The 17,614-nt window shown below is 39.5% G+C and overlaps 1 protein-coding gene across 4 annotated transcripts in view; it reads right to left on the reverse strand.

The window, feature by feature from the left end:
• Positions 1-10,005: 10,005 nt before the first annotated feature.
• LOC122968231 (WD repeat-containing protein 7) overlaps positions 10,006-17,614 on the reverse strand; it is a 110,878-nt gene continuing 103,269 nt past the window's right edge. For all 4 annotated transcript variants that reach the window (XM_044333262.1, XM_044333263.1, XM_044333260.1 and 1 more), the window contains 2 exons: positions 16,294-16,398; positions 10,006-13,766 (listed from right to left, as the gene is read on the reverse strand). In XM_044333262.1, the coding sequence (XP_044189197.1) occupies positions 13,563-13,766; positions 16,294-16,398 (309 nt within the window). In that variant the 3' untranslated portion in view covers positions 10,006-13,562. The remainder of the gene's footprint in view (positions 13,767-16,293; positions 16,399-17,614) is intronic.

Genomic DNA, 17,614 nt, shown 5'->3' on the forward strand with positions numbered 1-17,614 from the left:
TAATCCCCTTTACAGTCAAGAGCCAACACAGATACGCTTCTATTTTGATCAATACAGCCGTCTACACAGGCATCGCATATCAGCTCATGTTTCACTCGTGCTTTATCCGAGTAACCTCAAGCTGAAGCTTATTTTTACATTTCAAGTCTTTTACACGTGTAACAACAGCAAGTGTGTATTGGGCTGTGAGCGCTGCCAAACTGCAGATGACCTACACTCAATGCTGAACCTGAACACATCCTGAGTAGACGTGCTGCCTTCTCTACACAGCACTAGCATTATCATCATGTTTCGTTCCACTCTGACGAGATTAGCTTGGTGTTTGAAAGAGAGGTTGCTGTTGAAAATTGCTCCAAGGTTGCAGATGTGTGGGGATGGAGACAGAGTGGAGTTATAAACGGTGAGGCAGAAGTTGTGAGTGGTTTTGGTAAGGGCTTTGGGACCAATGATTATCATATCAGATTATCACATCATTTAGTTTGAGAGAGTTATCTTGCATGCATGACTTGATTTCCGCAAAGCAGCTGGTCAGAGGAGTGAGTCACAGTGACGATGGATTTCGTGGAGATGTTGAACTGGATGTCTTCTGTGTAGCAGTGGAAGTGGAGGCCATGATGACGGATGATGTCACCAAGGGGGAGCAAAGGGGGCATCACTTAATAAAAATAAACCTCAAAATTCATCATGCGTCTGACACACACATTGCTTCTATTCTTATCTTTACTGACATAATCCATTCTATGCCCCCTAAACCTAACCTTAACTCTAAAACCACGTCCACACTTTTCAAATGTGTCAAACTGTTTTAAATTAATTATCCGAGTCAAACTCAGCAGTACCATCAGGATTTAATTTAGCAGTTTTAGGCCTGCGCAGCAGTTTAACTCATCTCAAATTTAGCTCTTTCATTTATCTGGTCAGTCACTTAGAAAAGTGTTTTCCAAGGTTTAACCACCTGAACATGCCTTGTGCAAGATGGCTCATGTTCCTCTTTGAAGGCAGTAAAAGTGAAAGCACAAACTATTCCTGAAGTTCAAACTTTTCAAAGATCTGCAGCCTGTTTCCTGGTCCTGTGTGAAGGAATGTAGTAGTTGGAGGTATAAGCGAGGAGAGAAAGAAAAACATCTGGAGCTGCGACTGCAGATTACAGCTTCTGATCGATAGCGTCGATACCTGTTGGTGTTCAAACTGAGGACTGATTAAAGACAGAGAGAGAGACCATGGAGGGAGGATGGGACATTTTGTACGTGAGAAAAAAGACAAAAAAGCCAGAAAGAAAAAAAATTACAGGGAGCAGCGAAGAAGGAATGTGTCATGCTAGAGAGACAGAGAGAGACAGAACAGAGAGGGTGTGTGATAAATTGCTTCTAGATGGAGCAGTTGGAAGGTCAAAGGTCAAAGCCACCTGCAGGTTTGATCTATGGCCTGAGAGAAGAGAGGAGAGAGAGAGAGAGAGAGAGAGAGAGAGAGAGAGAAATAATACAGTTTTTCAACAATTAAAGGGCCATTCCACAGATTTTACACATGCAGGTCAGTGCCACTCAGCCTGTGAGAACAGCTGTATACTGTCTTCTGTGGTTTTGTCAAGTCTGAGAACATCACCTTGATGATGTCATAGTGATGTCATCACTGTCTATCTAAGCCTGGAGACTTAAACTCCCAAGCTACCACGTCACAAACTTGGTGTTTGAAAGATGTGGATGTTCACCAGGCAGGTAGGGTCTGATGAAAGACGCTATTATCCAGTTGCATTATGGGAAATGTAGGATCTTGAAATCTAAGGACTAAAAGTTAGGATATCTCAACCACTTTTTTTCATTTATCTTGTGAGTCCCATAACATTGCCGAAGTACAACATTAAAACACTCTTCTTTTATGATTATTTTACAGATTAAATCTTTTGAGACTGTTCTCACAAGAAGAAACGACCTGCCTGACAACCTACAATACTTGGTGTCTTTCAAGCACGACATTAACCAAGTAGTTTCAGTTGCTTAAACTTATGGGGTTTTTTTAAAGGTCCTATATGTAAGAACTGTGAGGCAATTTATATGTATTAATTGTTTTGAATTGCCAATGTGTGAACGGGTTGTAATATAAATTAAAAAATGAGACCTACCCCAACTTTCTCGGTTGTCTGTAACAGCCTGTGGACTCATTTCCATGCAAAGGTCTCGGATGTGATGTTTTTGCACACTCCCAAGTGTCTTGCCTCTCTCTCGCTAACGTCAACAAACGACCAACATCCACCACAACAATAACTGTGCTAACTGACCGACCATGCCAGCTATCAATGTTTCTGTTTTTTGGGGGGTTGAGATGGCTAGCTGCCTCTGCCGACGACCGACATTTCACAACAAAACCACAGCAGGTTGCTCCTCAGCCACACCTCGCTAAGCCTACCGAGATGCTTTGCTGAAGCACAGTGCAAAACACAACGTTAGAGATCTTTTATGTTACGATGAGAAGTGTAAGCGAGGAAAAAGACATCACCTGCAACAGGATGTTGACTGCAGCTCACTTAGCAGCCACCGGTGTCACTAATGAGAAGGAATTTCTGATTCTTGCATATAGAACCTTTAAAAATGCCTGTTTTTTTTTTCAATTTTATTAGTAGTAATAGATTTAAAAATTTTAAAAGCAAGAATAAAAGATGACAGAGAGGGAGAGAGAGCAGTGTGAGAATCTTCTTTCTGTATTTAATTGCTGTGTTTATACGCTTCACTCTTTATTTTTTATACTGCAAGATAAAAGCGAAATATTGAGCATGCAGTTAACTTTACATGTAGAATTACAACTTTAATCATTATTCACCTTTAAATTATGAACAGACTTCATGTTTTATGTCTTTAAATTCAATGAGATGAAAACACGAAGTTCAGTTCAAAAATCAGACAGATGGAAACAGAAAGTTAGAGATCAGAGAGATTAGAGGAAGAGATTGATCTGCTTCTTTATGATCACAGACTCGTTAAAACAGGTCCGCTCTGAACTCATGATGATGTTAGTTAAGTGTGTGTGTGTGTGTGGGTGTGTGCATGTGAGCCCCCGTGTCTAATGAATCACTAAGTAAAAACTCAAGGAATTCAGGTGCAGAGAAAGTTATTGATATTATTTTTGTTGTACGGCCTGAATTTTGCTCTTTTAAGGATACGACCTTGCTAACTACAGGAGAGATTGTCAGGAAATGTCCTGCCCATGTTTCTGCTCCCCAGTGGATGAACCCTCTAGATTTTATTGACTATTATTTTTCCTAAAGCACCACCATCGTGTCAAACTTGAAATTTTTAGCTCCACTGCTGGTAAGGCACTGATAATATCTAAATCATCAGTATGTTGTTTGTTCTGTCAAAACATTTATGACTGAAGTGAAGATGTTTAAAGAATTTATGACTTTTTTAAAGTTATAATCCTTCAGATTTTCATCATTTCAAACACAGTTTTTGATATGATATATGGCAGACCTCTTGTGAAGTATCCACAGTCACCCCACCATATCAAAATACATATCTTCCATATTAAATTGGCCTCTATATAGCTGTTCATTTATATTTGTGACTTGTAATCAAACCTTCTGTATATGTTTGTTCTTAAGCCAAATTCTTACATCTCTAAAAAGTCATATTTCATTTTGTTTAGCTTCTTAAAGTCTGCACGTCATGATTAACTGTTAAGTGATTTGTAAAAACATGTATTTGTTCAGAAACAATTCACAGTAGTAATTTATTGTAAAAGAAACAATAGCACAAGAAATATCACATAGCAAATAAAACATACATAAGTAACCTATTTACAGTTAAAAGTAGGGATGGGTGGGTATTTTAGGGGGCGGGAGGCAGGGATGGTGGGAGCATGTCCTAGGGAGGGTTTTTTCTCTTTCTTCCTTCTTTCCTTTATCTCTTCTCTCTATTCCCTCCCTTCTAGTTTCCTTATACTTTACCCGAGGTTTGTTGATGATGTTGGGGTGTTGTTATTATTATTATTATTATTATTATTATTACCCTGGGGTGCCCCAAACTGTCTTGTGTATTATAAAAATACCACTGTAATGTCAGGTGGGGCAACTGCACACTGGACTTAAAGTTACCACCTGGAATGTACACAGCTTGGGGGGGCAGATTAAATGCTCCAAAATATTTTCACAACTAAAGAATTTCTCCACTGATATCACCTTTCTACAGTAGACACACCTACGTACAGATGCCCACATCAGGTTTCATAAACCATGGTTTTCTTAAAGCATGGGTCGGACAAATATTCCATTCCAATTTCAATAGTGAGTCCAGAGACACTGCATAAACCAATCAGTTTTTTGCCTACAATATTTTCCCACCTACCAAATTTGGGCACTCATTATTTAATCCTAGGTGGAGATCTCAACTGTGTTGTTAACCCAAGCCTTGACCGCTCACAATCCAAGTCTGCCACACCAACAGCAATGTCTAAGACTTTATCAGTGCTTATGGGTCAGACGGGGTGTGTTGACCCTAGCGCTTCTATCACCATACTGCTAAAGATTTTTCTTACTTTTCTTCTGTCCATCAAGTCTACTCATGCATTGATTTTTTTTTTTTCTGACAGGGCCCTTCTACCTTCTGTCAGATCTACAGAATACCCTGCCATAGTAATTTCCAATCATGCCCCTCACATAATAGACCTCTGCCTTCCCTCAGGTTCATATAGGCATCAGGGCAGGTGGAAACTGAATACAGGATTGCTGTAGAACACAGAGCTCTGCAACTATGTATCCACAAACATTGATTTCTTTTTAGAGACCAACAGGTCTGACCAAATATCCCCATCACTTTTATGGGAAATGTTTAAAGCCTTTATCCGTGGGCGTATCATTTCTTTCAGGGCACAGAACAGGGTGTTTTACCACCGACATTGAACCAAGCTTTGATTTCCCTTATAGTAAAGAAAGATAAAGATCCTAAATTATGTGGTAGCTACAGACCCATCAGTCTACTCAACAAAGATATCAAACTATCAGCAAAGGTGCTGACTAGCTGACTTGAGACCTGCCTCCACAGTATTATATCGGAGGACCAAACAGGCTTTACTTTATGTCGTCAGTTATCATCTAGTGTCCATAGATTTCTGAATATAATTTTGTCTCCTTCTGCCTCTCCAACTCCTGAAATGGTCGTCTTGCTAGATGCAGAGAGGGTGTTTGATTGCATTGAATGGCAATATTTATTTACAGTTCTACAAAAAATTGGCTTTGGCCCTACATTTATCTCATGGATTCACCTTTGATATTCTGCTCCATTAGCTAGTGTTAAAACAAATTCTGAAATCTCTCCACCTTTTCCTTTCTCCTGCAGCATATGCCAAGGGTATCCTTCTTTGCTTTGGCTATAGAGCCACTGTCTATGGCTCTGAAATCTTTCACATCATTCTCAGGCAAACATTATTATACATTCAAGACCAAGTAAACTGTGTTGACGGAATAGTGAATCTTTTAAAGACCTTCAGAGTATTTTCCAGTTATAAGTTGAATATTGCAAAGAGCGTATGTTTCCCCATCAACCAGTTGACCAATTTAATCCCTCAAGGTGCAATACCTTTCACCTTTAAATATTTAGATGTTAACATCTCACGTTCTCTTAGCTTGCTTCACAAGAATAATTTCACAAAATTGTCTGAGAAGATTAAATTGAACCCACAGAGATGGGGCATGTTACCTCTTTCACTTGTGGGTCAGATCAAAACAATTTAAATGAACGTGCTACCTCAAATCCTATTTCTTTTTCAGACTCTTCCTCTTTTTTTCCCCAAATCCTTTTTTAACTCACTTGACGCCACTATACTATCCTACATCTGGGCTGGTAAGCTCCCTATGATCCAAAAAGCAATTCTCCAGAGGCTCAAACAGGATGGGGGCTCTGCCTTACCCAACATGCTGCTGTATTATTGGGCCGCCAACCTCCAAAAGCTCAAAAAATGGTTTCAGTCCCCTGACATTAACTGCTGCGTTACAGGAGCCAACTCCTGCACTTGATCCTCTCTTCCTGCATTACTTTTTGTTCCCTCCAAATACACTAGTAACCCTGTTGTATTTTCATCATTAAAAATCTGTTAACAGATTATACATCATTTTGGATCAAAATCTCCCTCCGCCCTCAGCCCTATTTGCAACAATCATGTATTTTTACCCTCTACTTTAGATCCAGCTTATATAGTTGTGTTTAAAAGTTTACATACACTGGCAGAATTTGTGAATTATTGGCCATTTTTTGGAAAATATGACTGATCATGCTGAAAACTTTTCTTTTAGTTAGGGATAGTGGTCAGGTGAAGCCATTTGTTTTTAAATCATAATGATCATTACACAAATGGCCCTGATCAAAAGTTTACATACCCTTGAATGATTGGCCTAGTAATATACACACAAGTTGACATACACAGGTTTAAATGGTTATTAAGGTTAAGTTTCCACACCTGTGACTTGTTTGATTGTAATTAGTGTCTGTGTATCAATGCAGTAGTCAATGAGTTTCTTAGCTCTAGAGAGACCCCTGCACATTTCATCATAGGGCTGCACTGACTTTTCTGGATACTGAGTCATGAGGAAAGCAAAAGAAATGCCAAAGAAAAGGAAAGGGATATCCAAAGGTTTGAAAATGCCAATCAATTATGTTCAAACTCTGATAAAGAAGTGGAAAATTAAGGCTTTTGTTGATACAGAGCCAAGGTCAGGTAGACCAACAAAGATTTCAGCTACAACTGCCAGGAAAATTCTTCAGGATGCAAAGAAAAACCCACATGCAACGTTAGCTGAAATACAGGCTTCTCTGCAAAAACATGGCGTGGCTGTTTCAAGATGCACAATAAGGAGGTACTTGAACAAAAATGGGCTGCACGGTCAAGAAACGGTTGCCAGAAAGAAGCTGTTACTGTGCCAATGAGCCATAAAAGAGCCTGCTTACAATATGACAAACAGCGCCTAGACAAGCCTCAAAACTTCTGGAACAAAGTCATTTGGAGTGATAAGACCAAAATCAAACCTTATGGTCACAACCATGAATGCTATGTTTGGAAAGGAGTCAACAAGGCCTATGACGAAAAGTACACCATCCCTACTGTGAAGCATGGATGTGGATCTCTGATGTTTTGGGGACACAGGGAATTTACTCAAAATTGATGGCAAGATTGCAGTATGTTATCACAAAATACTGGTAGACAATTTGCATTAATAAGCCTGGAAGCTGCGCATGGGACGCACTTGGACTTTCCAACATGACAATGATCCAAAACACAAGGCCAAGTCAACCTTTCAGTGGCAAAAATGAGGGAGGGGCTTTAGCTGGATGAATACTGGTGGAGTGATGCACTGTTTAGGATCAACTCCACTTGCACATGTGCTCATATGAGCCTTATTCAGTTGAAAGTGGTTCACAGGATCTGTTATACTAGGGCCAGTCTGAGGATATTGTTTCCTTGCATGGAAGATTCCTGCATCAGGTACAAACCACACACACACATTTTTTCCCCCAAAACTTGCCTTTTTGGACATCTTTTTTGACACCCTTTCTAAGGTTCTTGGCTTTACCCTGACCCCGTCCTCCTTAATTGCTATCTTTGGTGCGTCTCCTATTGAAGGCAGATTTAGCAAATACCAAGCTGACCTCATTGTGTTCCCTACCCTCACAGCCAAACATCACATATTGCTACACTGGAAGAGTTGTAACCCCCTGGCATAACTTCTTGGTTAAAAGATTTAATGTCTTTTCTCCACTTAGAAAAAAAACAAGCACACAGTCAGAGGATCTGTGAAAAGATTCGACAGAACTTTTAACTCAATATTAACTCAACTCACCACTTAGGCAGAAGGCAGAATGTAACATTATTCGGAGCCTGACAAGCCTGGGCAAGACCACTCTTCCTCTGGGCGGCTATCCTGCTCCTGCCTCCATCTCAGACTCAACCTGGTCGGTGGATGTCTCCGTGGCCACTGACTGTGCAGTGCTTTCTTCTTCTTTCTGTTTTATGGCAGGTGGCAACCAGCGTTAAGGTGCATTACTGCCACCTACGCCAGCTATGTTAGAATGAATTAATGTTACATAAATACCGACAGCAGCGCCGTTTGTCCAGGAGCTTATCCATATTTCAGCACTGACCAGTAAGGAACCAGTACTAATTTAGTAGTACTGGTAGTAGGCTGACTAAATGACTTGTTTAAAGCACCTCAAACTATTTACAGTTGAAAAATTGAAATGGAAGCTACATCCTCATACAGATGAAACTGCTCTCTGTGACACCCTGGATATCAGATTCTCCAAAAACAACAATTTGGGATGACAAGTGTGTGACATGAGCCAAGAGTTCCACACTGCCATGCAAATGTTGTCTGTTATCCTCCTCAGCTCCACCTCTTTGCCCATTTTGGATTAGGCAGGAGTTGGGCGGAGTCAGGCACTGCCAAGATGGCGACTGCCGGAGCTGCCCACTTTGAGTTTCAAAACCGCTCTTAAGAAACCAATGGGTGATGTCACGGTGACTACGTCCATATTTTTTACAGTTTATGTTTCATGTCATGTGTTCAGTTGATTTGAGTGAGTGGGTAAGCTGAGTCATCCTGGGGTAAACCGAAAACGACTATTCAGTATTCCATTCATCCAGGTTACAAGTAAATTTGAATTGTTGCTCCCTCCTTGCTGTTCCTCCAGCCTTTAGAGGTTGAGGTAGCTTCTTCAAACTCTTCAAGTGGGAAAGGTGCCTCATCATTTTCCTTGAATGCAAAGCTGGTGCCAGCCACAAACCCTTCTCAAAAATGTCGCTTCAGGCATATGAATGGAGAGAGGGTGGTGTGCCATAAAATTCTTCAATCTCGACCTAAAAAAATAGGATATAATACACTACAGTGGTGCTGTATTAAATTACACAAGATAAGTTAGTCCAGGGGTTCTCAACTGGTCTCACCTTGGGACCTGCATTTTCCCATGGTCATTAAGTCGCACCCACTTTTATAGAATTCAGTGGTACAGAGGTATGGTTTTCAGCTTGTCTGCCGCTGATTGATCCAGCACCTCTCTTACCATGTCCACGGTAGCAGGTAAAATAAGCTCTTTGGCTATTGTGTGGGGTTTCTTGGCCTTTGCAATACAGTGAGCTACGTGGGAAGATGCCCAGAGAGCTTGTTCTTGTTTGGAGCAAGACGCTGTGAGACACTTCTGTGATGTCCACAGCTCCTGGAGTCGTCTTTGAAAAAACTCTACCTGACTTTTCTTGGCATGCGGGATGTTTTGTTTCTAAAAGACACTTCAGTTTGGATGGTTTCATACTCTCAGTAGCAAGCACTTCACTACATATCACACACTGGGGTTTCTGTCCTTTTTTATCCCCAATGTACAAAAATCCACATTTTAAAACTCCAGGTCATATTTGTGCTTTGCCATCTTGCCTCTGAACATCAACACAAACTTAAAGTGAAGGTCAATCAAATGATGGTTACCATGGCTGAAGTGCGAGACTGCTGCATGTCTCTGACACATGCTTGTCAAATTTTTTTTTTTTTTCAAAATAAAAAACAATTCCAACATCTGATGTGCATTAAATATTATTTATTTTTGACCAGCTGCCCCACCAGTTGAGAATCACTGAGTTAGTCTATGCTGACCTAATGAGTCATGTAATTTCCTGCACACCCTACCTGCTAAACCCTTCTCTTTCCAGTTGTTGGGGACATGCATGTTGTTTCTTTCTGCCCATCCCAATGCCAGTTCATACAATTTCTTTGGAGTAAGACACAGTTATCTGTAGACTAGCTGGTGAACATAGTGGAGCATTTAGCAGCTGAAGAGCCAGATATTTCCCTCAGGAGAGCAAAAACAGAGCTAAAAGAGAGTAAATATTGGACTTACATTCACCAGATGGACAGAAACATGACTCCAAATGAATAATAAAGTTGCTCCATTTCAAAACCTTCATCAGGGAAGTATATACAGATACAGAGGTTAAGTTTTAAGGGAAGAATATGGAGGAAAAAAAGAGGCATCATTGTCTCATTTTAATTTTTATTGGACACAAAGTTAACAACAACACATTTCAACACAACACGTTTATATGATGAACAGTAGATTCAACCTGTTACATCATGGGAAGCTCATATACATGCTCTACATCTCACACACACAAACACACACACACACACACACACACTCTTAAATATTGGGAGTTTACTGTACTTATAAACAATAAATACACATTAAAATGAAAACAAAATTAATAAACAATTACATTTAGTGTGAAATTCATAATTTATCGGCAGATTTATCTTTACACTAAATATGAAGCTGCTGAGTTATGTGTCAGAAATGAATGTGTGGTGTTGAAAACTGTAAGCAGACACTTTCCTGTTTTAAAACACAGAATCAGCTGGTCATCGCCCATCAGACATGTTGAAAACTGAGGTAAATCCTTTGTTTTACACAGTCTGAGAGATGGAGTGAAGCTGCTTCAAGTGTTCACAAGAAACCAAGGAAGAAAAGAGGAGGAAGATGGAGAGAGGGAAAATGGGAGAAGAAAGCAACCTAAAAATTCTCATGTAATTATTTCTTTAATCAAATCACAGGACTAAGTCAATCTGCTGTAAAGATCCATTTATGACTATCAAATGTTCCAACCCTGTAGTTTTTGGAGACGCATAGTTACATTTCATCTTATTTTTCCCTGTTGTTGCGTTTGAAGAAAAACCAGAAGGTTCTTTTGAGACATTTCGGTTCACTACCTTCACCAAAGATCCTCTTTTTTTTCTGGGTGGATGACCTGATCTTCCTCACTTGTTACTTACTCTTCAGCTCTTCCTCTCTGCCTTCTTCATTTTTCTCACCTTTCCTCCCCCGAGAGGCTGCCAAAAACATACTTTCTCAAACTGTTAAGAGTGGTGGAGAAAACGAAAGATTAAGATCTCAAAGCTGTCTGGACTTGCTGGACTTGACATGTGAGTGAGTGTGTGTGTGTGTGTTTTCAAATCCGGTCTGACGAGCTGCTGGATATTTTTTTTTGAATAGAGGAAGAACTTGTGAAAAGCTTTGACACGCTCGGGTTTACAGGTGTGTAACGGTGTTAGAAGCTTTCTGACAGCACTAATGAAACTGACAGGAGGAAGGAGAAGAGGGTGGGGAAGGAAGAGTGGAAAAGATAGAAGCAAAGCAAGTGATGTGTCCTTAAAACAATTCTTCAAAAATACATCAGCCGCCTCTAAGAGTCACATAAATTAAAGTAAAAACATCTAAACTAACAGTCTGATTCTGACAGAAACTGTCATTCAATAAACTAATATCTCTCTATACATTTACGTATATATTTCTCTCTCTGCATAAAACTTTGAGCACTGAAACAGTGACACCATTCTGAGGCAAAAAAGGTCCTGGCCAACAGTTACGGTGATAATGTGCAAAAGTGTGTCATCTGTAAAGAGTCATGCTGGAAAACTTCCGAGCCAGATTTAAAATTATGTAGTGTGTGTGCTCTGTTGCACCTGTAACCACAGCTAACACTGATGTCACAGTGTACTGACACATCCTGGAGTACACTTCTACTTCGCCGCAGCAAAGTGAGAAGTTGAAGGATTAAAACTTTTAGCTTCTGTTAAGTTGCTCTTTAAACCGGTAATTATGAGGAATGTTTGTAACATTTAAGAGGGCAGATGCAGTTTTCTTTTATAATTCAAGAAAGTAAAATAAGTATTAAACTGTAAATGTGTCCTAGTAATTACCTCTGTTTCCCTCAATAAAAGGACTCAAGTTCTCTATCTAACACCTTAAGATGCAAATGTTATACTGTGATGTTTTTAATTTTCATCCTGTTTTTCCATTTCTTCTGGTATTTTAACTGGTATCTTAATTCTGGCATTTTAATTTCTCCAACTGGCTGAGAGTAAAAAAAACGACTCAAAAAAAAAAAATCAAGATTTAAATGTACTAAAAGATTCACTGATCTGAAGAACTAGTCAGTGCCAGGCAGACAGTCACGTTAGCCACAATAAATACACCAAACAGGACAGACACTCACTGTACAAGATAAACACCAGACTACATTACACAGCAGCTCTGATGATATATATATATACTGTATATGTACACATTTTTTATCTGCCCTCCTGAACATCAGATGGCAGGGAGCAGGGTGAATGCAAGAAGAAAGCTGCAAGAAGAAGAGAAATCTTAACATTGATCAATTAAATATGAAGCGTCATCATCTGCAAAGAAACACACAATCCCTCAAAAAAAGAGACTTGAGGGCTTATATGAGGCAAAAAAGAAGCAGCCACTGTTTTTTGTCAAACATCTGAACCTCCAGGAGAGTTTATACATCCTGAAAGGGACTGTAACTCCAGAGAAACTAGTACTCCTTACATTGCATCAAACCCCACAACCGTTCTTGTTGGACCGTTCAGTGCTGCTGTTACACCCTTAAAATGTAACTGGTATAATGATCTGCCTTATTTTTTTTACTTAGGTGATTTTTCTTATATCTGCAGTGAGTAGTGCTGCACCTCAAGCATCTAAAGTTTACTGTGATCGTGCTTTTAGGACGAGCAGTATGAAGTGAGAATGTGTGTTTACCAGCAAAAATACACTTGGGTGTAAACACATACACACACACACACACACACATTTCTGCATGAAGCTCAGAAAGGATGGAAAAGCTTCCAAGGTGCCAGAAGAGTAAAAGCAAACACTGAAGTACTCACACGGGCAAACACACACGTACATGCAGTTTGAAATGTGAAAAGTGTGTACTTGTCTTACAGAGGTCAGAGCTTCATTCTCAATAGTCTACTTGAAATGATTTATTCCAGCAATGAAAAAAAAATCATATTTAGTGGAGAGTTTTCAAAAGAATGTCGATTCATTTTTGAGTCACTGTATTGAATCCATGTTCTAATCAGTGTTTTGCAAAATAAATCAACAAATATCTGCAAACGTGTAGTAATAAGATTTAGCACGACTACCTGAAATAAACTAAAAGCTAGGCAGGAGGCCAAATGGTTGCAAGTAAAACGATGACTTAAAATAAAGGTGGGACCTAAAATGGTTGCAGCAAGATGGCGACCAAGGGGATCTATGACATCCAGCAGAAACAGCTAATAAATAGGAATGACAAGAAGGTGTAAACAACTAAAAATACATCAACGCAAATCATACTGTAAACAAGCCTTCTATCAGAGCCTTTAAATATCTTACATTGAGTTTCCTCACAGCAATCACTGTAGGAGATAAAACAAAAAACAATCACCTCTAATATATCGATATACCCGGACCTGATCTGGGTTTTTACTTTTCTGGCCAAACTGCAGTTGGATCATTTCAAATATTCAGGTGAAATGTGTTTTTTAAGACCAACCTTTAAATGAATCCCAGTGAAAACCCAAACCTTTACAATCAGCTTCACTCATTTTTTAACTCTTTTTTAAAAAAATTGAAACTAAAGTGACCATTTGGTGAATTAATTCTGCAGCTTTTCAGTCTCAGGCTCAAGAGCAAAAACCCCAAGAACAGGACAAGGTCTGTCAGATACTAGAACAGGAGCTCAGCTGGAGATACAGATCTGAATTAGACCATGAAGCGGTGTTCCTTGCCATCATGGGCCATCAGGATGACATTGCGGTTGGAGGTCCAGATGAGGCGGGCAAGCTTCAGGTGATTTTGGGAGCCTGGAGATGCTGGCTGCACCGGAGGAACCTGGTAGGTCTTAATGCAGCGGAGCTGAGGGGCCGAGTTCAACATCCCAATGCTGCCCAGCAGACTGGTGTTCATCTGAGGAGGGCAAACAACACTTCAATACACTGTCCTTCAATCAATCAATACTTCCTCCTAAGCCTGTAAGATGACAAAGGTCCATCAACAGTTACTGGAAAACTTCCAACTTACAAAAAGCAGCAAATTATCACACTGGACAAACTGGAACCAGCATATATTTAATATTTTTACATATAAATCGGTTTTTAAAAGATGATCAAAATTGATAGTGCTAACATTGAGCAGAAGCTAAAGATTTCATTGTGTAGAAAACTGATGAAGCATTCAGCGGTTTAAATCAGTCCACTTTCAGATTCTGGATCAGTCTGGGATAAATTCAGTAATTATGGCGGCATCACTGAGGACATAATTAAAAGAACATTTTGAGATGGAGAAAAAAACTACTCTGGAACCTCCCACTATGCAACTCTAATATGGTTTGAACTTCAGTGTGTTCATTGGACCTACTGCTCACTGTAAGATGCTAAGTAATGACCAATTTATACTTTCAGCAAAGTGTCCACAAGGGTCTGTATGAAGTAGATTTTGTCATCTGCCAAAGCGCACATTTGATGTAGTATAAACAGAACCGTGTGTGCTGGCCTGTTGTCAGCATCAATGTCCATTTTGGAGTTACATTATATGTTTACTAACAACTAATGTCCACATGGCACAGCAAGAAGGCTCTGGGTTTGAACCCACTGGCCGGCTGAGGCCTTTCAGTGTGGAGTTTGCATGTCCTCTGGGTGCTCCGGCTTCCCCCCCACACACCAAAACCATGCAGGTTAGGTTAACTGGTGACTCTAAATTGCCCGCAGGTGTGAATGTGAGTTTGAATAGTTGTCACTGTTCTCACTGTGACTGACTGGTGACCAGTCCAGGGTGTACCCTGCCACTCGCCCAGTGCAAAATGTTATTGGCTCCAGCCCCCCCACAACACTCCAAGAGGATAAACATTATAGCTAATGGATAGATGGATGGAATGGATAATTTCCACATAAAAACTAGTTTGAACTTATAAAGAGCTGGTGCAACTGGCTCCAGGAACTTAAGAAAATTGGCAATAATTTCATATTGATCCACTTGTATTGTCATCTACCTTTATGTTAATTTCACATAAAACAGATAAACCTATCAGACAAATCAGAGCTGAAACTTTCGAGCATTTTAACCTGCTTTATGTTCCCTACTCTGATGGTACTTACAATTGATTCTATACAAACCGTACTATTGAACATTTAGACCGTTAACACCAGTTCTTGTGAGTAGGGGAGCTGCTGAATCCTCTGAGGAAACATTGAGTTTAACCCGTGAGGCTTCGGTCGCTGCGTCCTGCCAAGAAGCGAAGCCTGAAACTAGACACAGCTAGAGTGTGTGTGTGTGTGTTTGTAGGAAAAACACAGCGAGGAGAAACTCTATCGTTTCCTGAGACAACACTGCCCCTCCCTCTCTCTCTCTCTCTCTCTCTCTCTCACACACACACACACACACACACACACACACACCGACAGAGCGTCTGCCAGCTCATTACCACAGCAGCCGTCTTGCCGGCGTGCTAGCAGCGGTTTATGCTTACAGTAATGCCATTAGTGTGTGTGCGCGTGTGTGTGTCTACAGACAGTCGTGTCAGAGGTTGTAAAGACCTTTCATTCAAAATAACAGTTCTGGGAAGAAGATAAGAAGTGTGAGCCTGTCTGTGTGTTTATGTGTTTCACATGTGTGTATCATGTATGAGTGTTGTCAGCCACCTGACTTTGTATTATTTATTATTGCTTTTGTGCATTTTAACTTTTTTGTTAATAAATAAGAATGAAATTAAATAAATTACAAAACATCCAAAATATGTAAGAAATAAAATATATGAAAAATACACGAAGTGAATAAAGATATAGGCAAATATTGCTCAGCTTGTCAATACATAGTTTAAGTTATTGATTTGTACTTTAAAGCAGTTACATGGAATCTTCATTTCAAGAAGTCCATGAATGAACTTCAAAATCTTTTTAAGGTCCCTACATTTTCTCTACAAGACTACAGTTTTTTCCAGAATTATTAAAAATATACTCAGTGGTTGGTGATTAAAGGATTAATTTGTCTGATGATTCTTCTGGACACAAATCAAAGTCAAACCAAGTGTCAGAAATATAAATGGACATAGAAATGTCTAGTGTACCTGTGGGTGTGGGTGCACTATGCACCCACTAATTGATTGAATATATGTAACAAAAGTTACTGATACAAAATTAACATGGTAGCTACCTGATCCAAAATGCTACAGACGTTACTGTGAAAAAACAAACAATGACTCCATGAAATAAACTGAAACACCCAAATTCAACTGTTTACTACAACAGAAAGATATCACCTGTGATAGTTGAATTTAAAACTTTCTAAGGTCTACAAATGTAATCTTTTGAGACTTTCAGACCTCTGAAGAAGCGTGAGAGTGTGAGACAGATGTAGTGAGTATGCATCTGCATTTGTGTGTGTGTGTGTGTGTGTGTGTGTGTGTGTGTGTGTGTGTGAATGAGTGTGTGTCATTTACCTGCCAGAAGGAGATGTGGCTGTCAGCGTTGGAGTATGTTGCTAGGTAACGGCCATCAGGTGCAAACGACACAGCTGTGATTGGGCCCTTATGACCGTGGATGTTCTACAGAGAGAGACAGAGGACCATTAAAAACATTGACGCAGACTCATTAAAACAAATCAACATTTTACAGAAGCTGAGCTCTTCAGCTGAATGAATGACAACTCTTCTACAAACCGTCCCTTCTGGATTTTACATACACAGTTTTCATCAGTGAAGAGTTTTCTTTCACATCACTGTGTTTGCAATAATAAGGAGATTTGGGGTCAAATACAGTGAAAAGAAAAAAATAGAGATAACTGGAAGCTCCCTGCTTACAGAAACTGATTCAACTGAATCAACAGAAGATACATAATAATAACCAAACAGAAAGAAAACTCTGGACAGTTTTCATTGAAAATACTTTCTACCAAAAAAGGAAATGGAAAGACGCAAATATGGCAACAATTTTAAGTGAATATTATTACCAATATTGTGAAGATGGTGTTGCTGTGAGTAATAAAGACTTCATGAGGCTAATAGAAATGAATGGAGACAAGAGATCATGAAGATTGAAATGCAAACAACTCATGAATTTCTGAGGTGCATGTTGAAGAAGAGTAGGTGGACACACAGTTCATAGTTCCCCTGTGTGACCCAGGCTTCACAGGTTTATTTGTTTCAAAGCCTTAAACGTCTACTGTGATAGCCGATGCTGCTGAGGATACTGTGCCTTAACTCCTCCTCCTCCTCACACCTACATGTCACATCCAAAAATCACATTGAAGACTTGGCCTCTAGTTTCTCTGTGGAAAACTAGTGGTAATGGCCAATAACAAAACAGCGGTGGATGTGTTCTCCAATTTGTGCTGGTTCACACTGCTGAGCCGGGTGTGTTGATGCTGATGAAAATTCCCCAAACTCTCCCTGTTATCTGGAGAAACTCTGGAGAAGACGCACAGATACTCTGCTTGATACAAGAGAAACAATAATAATAAATGTGTTGTATAAACTAACTAAATCACTAAATGTGGATGAAATTTTAACTAAATATAAATAAAATCATGAGGTATAAATATAATACTGATGAAAGAAAAATATGGTAGGAAAATATTCAAGTCACTACAAGAATCCAAGTTTGTTAAACTCAGTGTGAAGTGATATTTGAAGTTGCTATGGAGATATTGGAAAATCACAGAAATATTATACAGGACCAGAAATGATGAAGTTAGTCAACTAGTGCTAGAGTTTTTGTTATGTTTCAGTGCTTGCTGATAGATTTTTTGTTTTTTTATGTAGT

This window comes from Thunnus albacares, chromosome 18, assembly GCF_914725855.1.
Source record: "Thunnus albacares chromosome 18, fThuAlb1.1, whole genome shotgun sequence".
Classification (NCBI taxonomy): domain Eukaryota; kingdom Metazoa; phylum Chordata; class Actinopteri; order Scombriformes; family Scombridae; genus Thunnus; species Thunnus albacares.